The 12,486-nt window shown below is 42.8% G+C and overlaps 1 protein-coding gene across 2 annotated transcripts in view; it reads left to right on the top strand.

Annotated features, from left to right (window-relative positions):
• LOC309551751 (b(0,+)-type amino acid transporter 1-like) overlaps positions 1 to 11,294 on the top strand; it is a 116,569-nt gene extending 105,275 nt beyond the window's left edge. The window contains exons 5-6 of one of the 2 annotated variants that reach the window (XM_082252441.1): positions 7,864 to 7,951; positions 10,598 to 11,214. In XM_082252441.1, the coding sequence (XP_082108567.1) occupies positions 7,864 to 7,951; positions 10,598 to 10,828 (319 nt within the window). In that variant the 3' untranslated portion in view covers positions 10,829 to 11,214. Of the gene's footprint in view, positions 1 to 7,863; positions 7,952 to 10,597 lie in introns of both variants that reach the window. The other variant, XM_082252444.1, reaches the window with a different exon arrangement.
• Positions 11,295 to 12,486: the final 1,192 nt, after the last annotated feature.

Here is a 12,486-nt window from a genome sequence, read left to right as displayed (position 1 = left end):
AAGCTGGATAAATACCACAAGCATGAATTCTCCCCCTATTTTGTCTAATATGTTAATATACAAATAATGTGGTATCAGGAATCAGAAAAATACCACATTATGGTCACTAGATTGAGCCAATGATTCCAAGAAAAAAACAAATTACACAAAATACAGGGATAATATGTGACAGCTGTGCAAAATGCATGTGACATTCACCCAGAGAATGGTTTATGAATAGACCCCACGGTGTTTAAATTGAAAATATGGTGCATTTTTAGTTGGCATATTTTTTGCATTATTATTGCAATGTTTACTGCAAGTTAATTTTATATATCGCATTTACACACTATAGTGTCAAATTTATTGGGACGCCTGCCTTTACACACATGAACTTTAATGAAATCCCAGTCTTAGTCCATAGGGTTGAAGATTGAATTGGCCCACCCTTTGCAGCTATAACAGCTTCAACTCTTCTAGGAAACTATCTACAAGGTTTAGTAGTGTGTCTATGGGAATGTTTGACCATTTTTCCAAAGGTGCATTTGTGAGGTCAGGCACTGATGTGGGCTAGAAGGCATGGATCACAGTCTCCACTCTAATTCATCCCAAAGGTGTTCTATCAGGTTGAGGTCAGGTCTCTGTGCAGGGCCGTCAAGTTCCTCAAAGTTGCAAACCATGAAATTGTCCAAAATGTCTTGGTATGCTGAAGCCTTAAGAGTTCTCCCTCACTGGAACTAAGGGGCCAAGCCCAACCCCAACCCCTGAGAAACAACCCCCACACCATAATCCCTCCTCCACCAAATGATTTGGACCAATGCGCAAAGCAAGGTTCATCAAGACATGGATGAGCGAGTCTGGAGACGAGGAATTTAACTGGCCTGCACAAAATCTTGACCTCAACCCGATAGAACACCTTTGGGATGAATTAGAACGGAGACTGCGAGCCAGGCCTTCTCGTCCAACATTAGTGCCTGACCTCACAAATGCACTTCTGGAAGAATGGTCAAACATTCCCATAGACACTCTCCTAAACCTTGTGGACAGCCTTCCCAGAAGAGTTGAAGCTGTTATATCTGCAAAGGGTGGGCCAACTCAATATTGAACCCTACAGACTAAAGCCCCATACACACGATCAGATTATCGAACGATCTGTCGTCCGTTTTTTGTGGCATGCTAGTCTGATGTGGAAAGTGAAGAGGTTATTTTCATACGAATTTTCCCGTACGACAGAATTCTACTTCAGAAGTGATGTCATGTGTTGGATTGTTTTGTATGCGTTCCTTCGTCTCTGAGCATGCCTAGTCTTGCTCTTAAGATTTTTTTCCGTCGAAATCTGTACTAATGAGACAAAAATCAGGCGTTGTATTACGGACGACAAAAATTATATAGCCTGCAAATCAGGATTTTGTTAGCCGAAAAGACGGAGTTGGCTGTCGAAAGCACCATACTAACAATCCGAAAATCGGCAGATCGGTCGTCGGACGAATTTTCCCTACAGATTTTCTGATCGTGTGTACGGGCCTTAAGACTGGGATGCCATTAAAGTTCATGTGCGTGTAAAGGCAGGCGTCCCAATACTTTTGACAAGAACCTTTATTTCTCTTAGGCTCCATTCACACCTGGGCGTTCCAGAATCATGGGTAGAATTGTGGCAAAATGCAGAACGCATGGCATCGCAAACTCGTCCTGCGTTTTGCGGTGATCCTGGAATCCAGAACGCTCAGGTGTGAATGGAGCTTAAATGTTAGCACTTGTTACAAGGCCATTACACTCTGTGATCTCTGCTTTGCGTTGAATTTTTCCTGTGTAAACTGGGAAATACAAGCACTTGGACTAATTGGATCGTACCTGAAGCTCTGTGGGATATTAACTAATGGCTGGTTCTTGACAGCCCATTCATTTCAATGGGCTGCCAAACGCACAGAAGCATGCAAAAAATAAGGCAGGCATGACTTCTAAAAATGTGCCACACCATGGTGGCTGCAACGCAAGTGCATTTGTTAGATGCGTTTGGAGTGCCATTAACAATCCCCATAACCTATGTGCGTCTAGCGAAGGCAGCACGTTCTCATTCATTCACTCCTGGCCACTGAACAGAGTAACAGGGAAGTGAAGGAAAGGTAGGTACAAGTGTACAAAAGGTGTGAAAATTAGGAAGGGTCCAATAAAGTCATCCTGTTGCTGTGCCCTTTCAAGTGTATTTCCAATCTTGCAGTCGAATTGGGATAAGATCATCTACTTTATATTTGTTATATGTCCCCATTCATATAGCATAACTAAAAACAAATAAAAATTGTAGCTTACCTTTTTCAGATGCTCTATTCTGGATCCTCCAGCAAGAAAAAAAACTCAGGGGAGCTGTGTTTGCCATAAATAACCCTGTCTGTACTGTGCAGGCAGATCTTTATTATCAGTTGTAATTAGATTTAGACTGTCTGCCCTAACAAAGGGTTCAAGGTGTTGAGACTGGGCTTCTTGCATTGTATATTATCTACTTCTGGACCAGAAGGTTTTACCCCCTAATGACGGGCATTTTTTTACCATTAAGAAATGCCCCTCCTGCGCAAACCGACATAGGTATACGTCTGTTGTGAGCCTGCAGCTAAGGGGCGAGTGCCCCGCCGGCGCGCTCCCGCCCCCATTCGGCAGCGGGGACACCGATGCACGGGGCAGGCGGCTCCGATTGCCGTGTGACACCGGCGATCGCTCCCCGCTGAGAGAGAAGGACGGGCAGCCGTTGTAAACACAGCTGACCGTTCTTCTCTCTGGAATGATCATAGAGCCCCTGCGATCCTGCTATAAAAGATCACATGTCTCTGTGATCATTTCACAAGCCCCGCCCCCATACAGTTAGAATCACTCCCCTAGGCTCACATTTAACCACTTGATCACCCACTAGGTTAACCCCTTCCCTGCCAGTGTCATTTTTACAGTAACAGTGCATATTTTTAGCACTGATTACTGTAGTAATGTCACTGGTCCCCCCAAAAGTGTCAAAGATGTCAGGGGTCCGATTTGCCCGCCGCAATGTCGCAGTCCCGCTAAAAATCACAGATCGCCGCCATTACTAGTAAAAAAAAAAATTATAATAGAAATGACAGAAATTTTTCCCGTAGTTAGTAAACTTTTTCGCAAACCAATCAAAATAGGGTTATTGCTATTTTTTTTTACCAAAAATATGTAGCAGAAAACAAATTGGCCTAAAATGTTAAAAAATTTTGATTTTCAATTTTTTTTTTTTTTTTGGGAATGTTATATAGCAGAAAGTGAAAAATATTGTTTTTTTTTCAGAATTGTTGCTCTTTTTGCTCTTCAATTGCGCGGTCGTGCGATGCTGTACCTAAATAAAATTCATCTCCTTTTTTCCCACAAATAGAGCTTTATTTTGGTGGTATTTGATCACCTGTGCGATTTTTTTTTTTTTTTTTGTGCTATGAACAAAAAAATAGCGACAATTCTGAAAAAAAAACAAAACAATATTTTCCACATTCTGCTATGTAACATTACCAATTAAAAAAAAAACTAAAAATCTTATCTTTTCATCCTCTTAGGCCAATTTGTATTCTTCTACATGCTTTTGGTTAAAAAAAATCCCAATAAGTGTTTTTTGATTGATTTGCGCAAATGTTATCGAGTCTACAAACTAGGGGAAAGATTTACGTCATTTTTATTTCGTTTTTTTTTTTTTTTTTTTACTAGTAATGATCAGCAATTTTTAGTGAGACTGCGGCATTGCGGTGGACAGATCGGACACCTAACTGACATTTCTGAAATTTTTTGGGGGACCAGTGACATTACTACGGTAATCAGTGCTAAAAATATGCGCTGTTACTGTAATAATGACACAGGCAGTGAAGGGGTTAACTCAGGGGCGATCAAAGAGTTAAGTGTATGCCTAGGGGGGGGCTTTCTAACAGTGAGGGGGATAGGCTTGTGGAATCAACACAGAGACCTGTGATCCTAATTTCGAGGATCACAGGAGCTCTGTGCTGATTCCTGAGAGAACAACGGTCTGCTGTGTTTACAACAGCAGACCGGTGTTCTCTTTCTACTGGGAGCGATCGTGGGTGCCTGGTGGCAATCCAGTTGCTGGCCCCGTGAATCAGCTTCCCCGCTGGGGGCACAGTGTATCTGCGGCAGGCAGTCAGCAAGTGGTTAACCACTTAAGCCCCGGAGGATTTTCTGCTCAAAGACCAGGGCGATTCGGCACTGCGCGACTTTAATGGACAATTGCGCGGTTGTGCGACGCTGTACCCAAATTAAATTGACGTCCTTTTTTTCCCACAAACAGAGCTTTCTTTTGGTGGTATTTGATCACCTGTGCAATTTTTACTTTTTGCGCTATAAACAAAAAAAAGAGCGACAATTTTGAAAAAATAACAATATTTTTCACATTTTTTATATGTAATTCCTCAAAAAAAAATGTAAAAATCAAATTTTTTTTAACATTTTAGGCCAATTTGTTTTTTGCTTCATATTTTTGGTAAAACTACGGGAAAGATTTATGTAATTTTTATTGTTTTTTTTAACTAGTAATGGCGGCGATCTGCGATTTTTTTTTTTGCGGGACTGCAACATTGCGGCGGACAGATCGGACCCTTGACTGACTTTTTTTACACTTTTGGGGGTACCAGTGACATTACTACAGTAATCAGTGCTATAAATATGCACTGTTACTGTAAAAATGACACTGGCAGGGAAGGGGTTAACTTTATTGGTGATCAGTGGGTTAAATGTGTCCCTAGGGGAGTGATTCTAACTGTGGGGGGGGCGTGGCTTGTGATGTAACCACAGAGACATATGATCCTACATAGCAGGATTGTATAGTCTCTGCAGTTACATCAGGGAGAATGACAGACGGCTGTGTGTCCAGCGGGAGATCGCGAGTGGCCGGCGGACATTGGAGCCGCCGGTCACTCGCGTAGGGATGTCAGGGAATGAGCGGGGGCGGGAGCGCACCTCCGGCAGCGCGCGCTCGCCCACTAGAGGCTCGTGGGCGAGTGCGAGTACCGGTACGTCACTTTGCCCAGGAGGGGCTGACTGCCGCCGTATATTGTCGCGCGGCGGTCGGCAAGTGGTTAATGAGGACAGATTTGGGACAGGCCCAATTTACCATCGTTCAATAAAACCTTTCAGTCAACCATGACACCCTATATTTTTTTTAAACATTCTGTATTAATGGGAACACATAACAAACATGTAGTGGAGTTTTCTTAAATTTCACTGCAAAAGTGAAAATATCCTTTTAACCGCTGTACGACCGCCCCATAGCAGATTACTGATCACTGTAATAATGTCAATGGTCCCCAAAAAAGTGTCAAAAGTGTCAGTTAGGTGTCCGATTTGTCCACCGCAATATCGCAGTCCCGCTGTAAGTCGCTGATCGCTGTCATTACTTGTAAAAAATAAAAACAAAAGAAATAAAAATATACCTTAGTTTGTAGAGACTGTAACTTTTCTGCATACTTATCAATATACACTTATTGGGGTTTTTTTTTACTAAAAATATGTAGCAGAATACACATTGGCCTAAATTGATGAAGAAATTTGATTTTTTAAATTTTTTTATTGGATGTGTTTTAGAGCAAAAAGTAAAAAAATATTGTTTTTTGGGGGTTTTTTTTTTTCAAAATTGTCAGTCGTTCTTTGTAGCACAAAAAATAAAATCGCACAGGTGATCAAATACCACCAAAAGAAAGCTCTATTTGTGGGAAAAAAGGACATACATTTTATTTGATTATAGAGATAAAGTTGATTGGATTCCGTTACGTGCCACATCCCTAAATTCAACACAAGCAAAGTGGGAGTTCCCCTAGTTTTGGGACTTTAAGGGCACTGATTTGGTATCAAGTGAATAAACGTAATAAGGAATTTTACATTTATTTTTGTACAGCGTCACACAACCGTGCAATTGTTAGTTAAAGCAACACAGTGCCGTATCGCAAGAAATGGCCTGGTCAGGAGGGGGGGTAAACCTTCCAGAGCCAAAGTGGTTAAGGTTGATTTTAAAAGAGGTGGAGCCCATTAATTTTTCACTAGAACAGCAGGTTTTTACCTATATCCCTGCTACTGTTTAATTAATTTGGTCACCTTGGGGCCTTACACAGCATATTAGCCTATTCTTGGAGCCATCCAGAGCTTTGTAACATGTACTGTATACAGTGATAAGTAACATGTGATCTGCCTATAAAAGCTTGTGTGATGGTTCATCTGCATTCTCTGCACATTCACTAATATTTATAAAACTGGCGGTGAATGTGTTATGTAACGGTATCAGCCAAATGATCAGACCAGTGGTGATGTGCAATTTCTACTTTACTTAACAATGAAAATCAACTTAGATTACACAGGAGATGTTAACAGGGGTTTCCAATACAAAACGATAATATGAGAAGTCGGGAAACAGTATGAAAACAATTCTACCACAGTTCTACTAATGTGGCACAGTGTTCTGAGTTCAGTTTACTGATAGAATAGAGAGCTAAAGAAATCTCACGTGTCCAAGATATTAATCATTCATTCAGCAGACTGTGAGCTGAGGGGATTTCCTGCTGGCACAGACTTCACACTGGCACTGCCAAAGCTGATTTCGGTCAGGAGGCTGTAGATGGGACCACCCCACTGCTTGGACAGCTTCTCCACATGGACTGTAACAGAGTCCTCTCCAGTGACTGGGGCTTGGACAGATGCTGTTTCCTCTTGTGCTCACTGCTTGTGGCCCGCACACCAGACTTATCAGGTGAGGACCCAGCACCTGGGGACAGCTCACTTGCCCAGTCACTGCTGTTCCATCAGGCAGGATCTCTCTGAGCACAGGAAGTTGGGAGGAGCTGACATTTATACTCCTTGGGCGTGTCCAGGAGTTCAGGGGATGCTGGAAGCCCAGAGGATTGTGGGGAGTTGAGTTAAAGGGACTTGCACCTGAATATGGATAAAGGGGCACACCACTAAAAATGTTGCCGAAGGCAAATGGCCAATGCAAAGAAGTGTACTGGGTAAATGTGAGGCAGATCTGTAATGGCTCTTAGCCATGAGTGCGTTAACTGGTCATACTCCCATAGATTTCTTTCATTCAGTCTGTGGGCTAAACAAAAGAAATATATACTGTAACATATTCCTCCATTTAAAATAAACAGTATAGATGAATGAAATTTCCTGTTGTAACAATTGTATTCTGACAGCCATCACCAGAGGCTGTCAGAACACCCCAACAGCGGCTACTTATGATTGGATGCTTGCTCTTTTCAGCCAACAATTTTATACCTGATGCCTTTAATTTTTTAATCAAATGGAAGTCTGGTGGAGTGGTACAGACAGGGCCACCCACTGATTTAATTTTGGTTGGTTCATCTGCAGCTGGTCGGTAGTCGCTCAGTGTAAGGCCAGCTCTAATGTCAGCTCAGGTAAAAGGAAAATCCAGACCACTTTAAGGACACACATGATCCCCCCACAATTTAGAAGGTCAACCAAAAATGTCCTCTTTGTTTTTTCTATCTCTATGATTGCTAAAGGTGTTTAAAAAAAATTAGATGGTTAAAAAAAAAAAAAACGGTCGACATTTTACCCATGTGTATGGCACCCTGTCCGACAGAAGCCGGCCAGCTTCTGTCGAACGAGCATGCTGGAAAACCAGCAGCCAACCGGCTCCCGATTAGCACTCTCAGCCAATGGCGGAGAGTGCTAATCAGAGAGTTCTGGTGGTGGGGCCGTACCCCTGTCGGGGGACCCGTTTGGTTGAACAGATAAAAAATAATAGTGTGTACACTTTACATTATCTTATCCTTATTCCAGACATCACTGTTCTTTACTCTGCCTGAACATTTCAGTATATGGAGGGGTAAATTCTGGTTACTGTAATCCTGTTCTCTTGTCTACATTCAGCTTTACAACCTGGCTGTTCTATGGTTTAACGATTGCTGGCCTGATATATATGAAGATTAAGAAGCCGGATATTCCCCGACCATACAAAGTAAGGGATAACATTTTTAGCTTCTTAGCTGTATCCACGATGTACAAGTTATTTCTACCCTAAAGAGGAACTGCAGTCTGCTCACATAATTTGTAATAAAAACATGATTGCCATTCTGAAGCTTCCCTCCACCTATTTTGAACATTATTTTATATATACTGTGATTCTGTACTTACCAAATATGCTGCACAAATATCCATCCACTAAGTCTGGCTGCAGCCATTTTAACTGTGGGCAGCTGAAGCTGCTGTCTGTTAACTTACTGGATTTACACAGACACACACACACACACACATACTGTACAGTATATACGGAAAGATAGACACACTCACACTACTGCTTGCCTGCATATTTCTCCTCTCTTGATGAATACTCATAGGTTTCTGCAGTCTCCTGTTATCTCTGCCCTCATCCAGCCCCCATCCAGCTCTGCAGTTCTCCTTGGCTCTCCTATGACTCATCCCTCCTTAATTGCTGACAAACTCGCATGACAGTAGAGAGAGAAAGCTGTGAATGAGGTCATTAGCCTAGGGTAATTATTAACCAGACAAGAAAGAGGAAGTGGTGTTTACTGGCAGAAAAAAATGTTTTACTATCCAAAGTTAAAACAACAAGGGCAGAAGATTTAATAGATGGAAAGATGATAAAATGACTGAAGGTCCGCTTTAAAGTAGTAACCCCAAAGCAAACATTTATTATATTGCAACTTACCAATTCTTAGATGTGATGGTTGCATTAGATTTTTTTTTTTTAGGCTTTCATTCTTCTATTTTTTCATCTGGTGATCTGGCCAGTAAGACTGTTGTTTTATTTATCTATGTAAAACCTTTATCCCAAAAAGACAAAAACTGTTTGCTGTAAGTGTTAATAAAATATTTTGTTTGGCTTTAAATTGTTAGGGTTCCTAAATCTGCTAGTGCAGCTAAAACTTTCCTCTCCCCAGACTGACAATGCTGCTGTTTTCTGTGCCCCCTGTGCTCCTTCATCCAGAGTAGGGGCACAGGAGGTGTGTTACTGGCCAAATCGCCCAGTGAAAACAGAGGGAGAAAAGCCTGAAAAAAAAATGAATGCAGCCGCCACATATAAGGATTGGTAAGCTGCAATATATTACATTTTTGGTTTTGGGTTTAGTACCTCTTTAACTTGAAGTTAAGTTCTAGGAGCTCCTTGACCCCAAGCACCCCCAAAAGTCTTGACAGTAGCTTAATGTTTTTTTACCCGGTCCTATAATTTGCTGTACTGTTCTGTTTCAAATGCCGTTTTGTGCAAAAGACATACCTCCTGAGACCAAGTCTGTATGGATGGTATGGCAACATGCTGACACAACAACATCCACAGGCAGTATTACCTCATCAAGAAGCATGAAAGACCAATGCTATTTATTCCAGGCTAGCTAGTTGCAAAGGGTGTATTATAGATATTTTTGCAGGTGAAAAAGGATTTTGTCGTAACATAATTCTGAATCTCTAAATTGATCTCTTTCCTGGACACAGGAAACATTGTCTAACTGCATGCCTTAAACTAAATCTAGGGCATAGGGAAGCTGATTGGGTCTAACTAAAGGCTGTACTACCTATATGTTGTACCACTAGACAGGGATTAACCCATGAACAACCAAAGTCAGCAAAAAACAGTGCATATAAGCATTAGCTGCAATGTGAATAATAATACTATAACTAGTCTAGAGTGCTCTCTGGGAGAATGGCTAGGATATGGTGCAATGTCCCCTGAGAGGTACCTCTTAGCATAAGCCAAAGGTGAAGGAATCTGTGTAGTAGCAGTAAAGGGACAGTCTTTAATCATAACTCTTCAGCCAGCTAGCGTTGGGGCCCAGTTGTACTGTTGGTGCATGTGAGAATAATCCCAGTCAAGCCTGCTGGCATCAATAGAGCCACTGGATGACTGTATAGTGAGTTTCTAAAGTCCTAAGTCTCTCTAGCAGCAGATAACAAATTTCCACAGCAGAAACTTAGCATTCCCAATGATACTGCAGTTCACCATCCAGTCACACACAGAGCGATTAGTTTACTCTCTGCTCTGCACACAGGTGACCCTGGCTGTCGGCACCCCCGAACTCAGCACTTCGGAACCTGTTCAGACCACTGATATGCAGCAGTGATGGTGCACACCGGACAGTGATGTGCACTCTCTGGTCTTTTTTTCATAGCAAACGTAAGCTGTGTCCTATACAGTCTGAGAAAAAGCAGCTCTTTCTCCTCCTCCTAGCAATCTCTCTCTGGAAAGTGGAGCTCAAAAGCTCTTGATTACAGTATAATCTCTCAACCCTGGACTACAGTTCCCACAGTTTAGTGCTGCATGACTCAGTATTTTAAACTCTTCTCTGCTAAGCAGCTCCCTCCTCTTGGTGATACAGCCGTTAACCAGTTCAGCACCACAGGGAAGCAGCTACAGAGAGCAGCTGCAGCCAATGTTTCTTTTATTCTCCATTCTTTGCCAAACACCTATCTACACTGGTAAAGTTGACTTTAGAATGTTGCTAATGCATTTACCTTTACCGTAATCAAAACTGTCCTTTAAACTATTGCTACATGTAATGCATATGTGCAGCTGCCAACAATTTTAATGAAAGCAAAAGACAGGAATCAGGGTTTTTTCCCCATAACCATGACACTATATTTATTTCAGGTTCCGATCATTATCCCAGGGATTGTACTTATCGCCGCCATATACCTGGTCTTGGCACCCATCATCGACAGTCCTCAGCTGGAGTATCTCTACGTCGTTCTCTTTATCCTTAGTGGAGTTATTGTTTACATTCCTGTAGTTCATTATAAATGGTCCTCCAAACGTTTCCGATCCATCACTCTTTATCTGCAACTGCTGCTGGAAGTTTCTCCAGCTGAAAGAAATGACTGAGAAGAGGCCTGGAGACATCTGCGGCCCCTTTGTCTGTGAACAGATATAACTACTTCCAATTCCAGTTCCTCAGGACTTCTGCAGGTTTATATTAAATACCTCTGTGACAAATTCAGTACTGTGAACTAGACCTTGTAAACAAAAATTGTTCTTTAACTTGTTTTATATAAAATGTATTCTGTGTCCACTCGACTTATAAATCCATGCATTCAATGTAAACATTAGAACATTTCCTTTTTTATTGTTCTCACTTGTGTGTTAAATAAAACTTAGGTCATCATAACAAGGAGTTATTTTGTTCCTGGAGAAGGGTGTGGTCCTCATTGCCAGGACACCCATCACTAAAGGGCTATACACATGGGCCAAACTATCTGGCAGAATTGGCCGCTTTAATAGAAACCAGTCAACATTTAGCCCATGTGTATGGCAGCTGGGCCGGCTTCTGTCGAAGGGGCAAAAACGAAAAAGGTCTGTTGATCGGCACCCAATTAGCGCTCTCAGTCAATGGCTGGGAGCGGTGACTGGTGTGTTCTGGCGGGGGGCAACTCCTCCCGAGCTCTTCAGTTTTTTTCCTTCAGCCCACTGGGATGAATGTAAAAAAATGGATAGTGTGTACCAGGCTTAAGGATTGCAATTCTAGGTAAAGCTGTATGTCTTTCTATAAGCATTAACTAGGGCCCCTTCACTTAGGCATACCTGTTGACTAGGGATAAGCTCAGGCGTGTTCGAACACAAGTCCAAACCTGTCCAAACTATCTAGCCAGGAAGCTATCAAAGCCAACAGCCAATCATAGGCAAAGTGTTTAGGTGCAGCTGCGGGGCGAGGAATGGCTCTGCCACCTATTATTGGCTGTCAGCTTTGACAGCTTCTTGGTGGGATAGCTTACACAAGACCGAACCCACCTGAGCTCATCAATGTTGTAGACTCATGATCCAAGGTGGATTACTGTGTCAGCAGAAGCTGGCCTGTGGTTAGCAGGTGATCAGGAGATGATTTTCACCTTCTTTCCTACTTGGCAATTGTGATCTACCTGCCGACCAAGAGCAGACGATGGGTAGATCATGAGCATTACTAGCTTTGCCGATCCTTCCCCTCTTTTGTCTCCACCGCTTTCAAATTCACTGCAGAGCAGGAGGCAGCACAGCACTGGACAGAGAGCTGCCTCAGTTAACCGTTCAAATTAACCAGCAGGTAAATGGTTGCTTGGAGGGGGGCCAGGGGACACTACTGTGGGAAATATCAAAGAACACTACTGTGTATGGGGGGGGGGGGTAGATGGGTGGAGGACACTACTGTGGAGGGAAGAGTACATTACTGTGGGGGAGGGGGTGGTGTGAAGGGGGGCAGAGGGCACTACTGCGGGAGGGGGGAACAGAGAGGACACTACTCTGCTGGGAGGGGGCAGAGGACACTACTGTAGGGTGAGGGGGAGAGGACATTACTGTGGGAGGGGGAACAGAGGATACTACTGTAGGGTGAGGGGGAGAGGACATTACAGTGGGGGGGGGGGGCAGAGGACACTACTGTGTGGGGAAGTGATGTGAAGGGGGCAGAGGATACTACTGTGGAGGGGAATGGTGTGCGCGAAGTTCAAGTTAACCAGCAGGTAATTTTTTTGCTTGGATGCTAGGTGGTCCTAGCAACCAATCACCAGCTT

The sequence above is a fragment of the Pelophylax lessonae genome (assembly GCF_965119305.1).
Source record: "Pelophylax lessonae genome assembly, chromosome: 3".
Taxonomy (NCBI): Eukaryota; Metazoa; Chordata; class Amphibia; order Anura; family Ranidae; genus Pelophylax; species Pelophylax lessonae.
The sequence above is the reverse complement of the archived record's forward strand: the minus strand, read 5'-3'. Positions and strand labels throughout refer to the sequence as shown.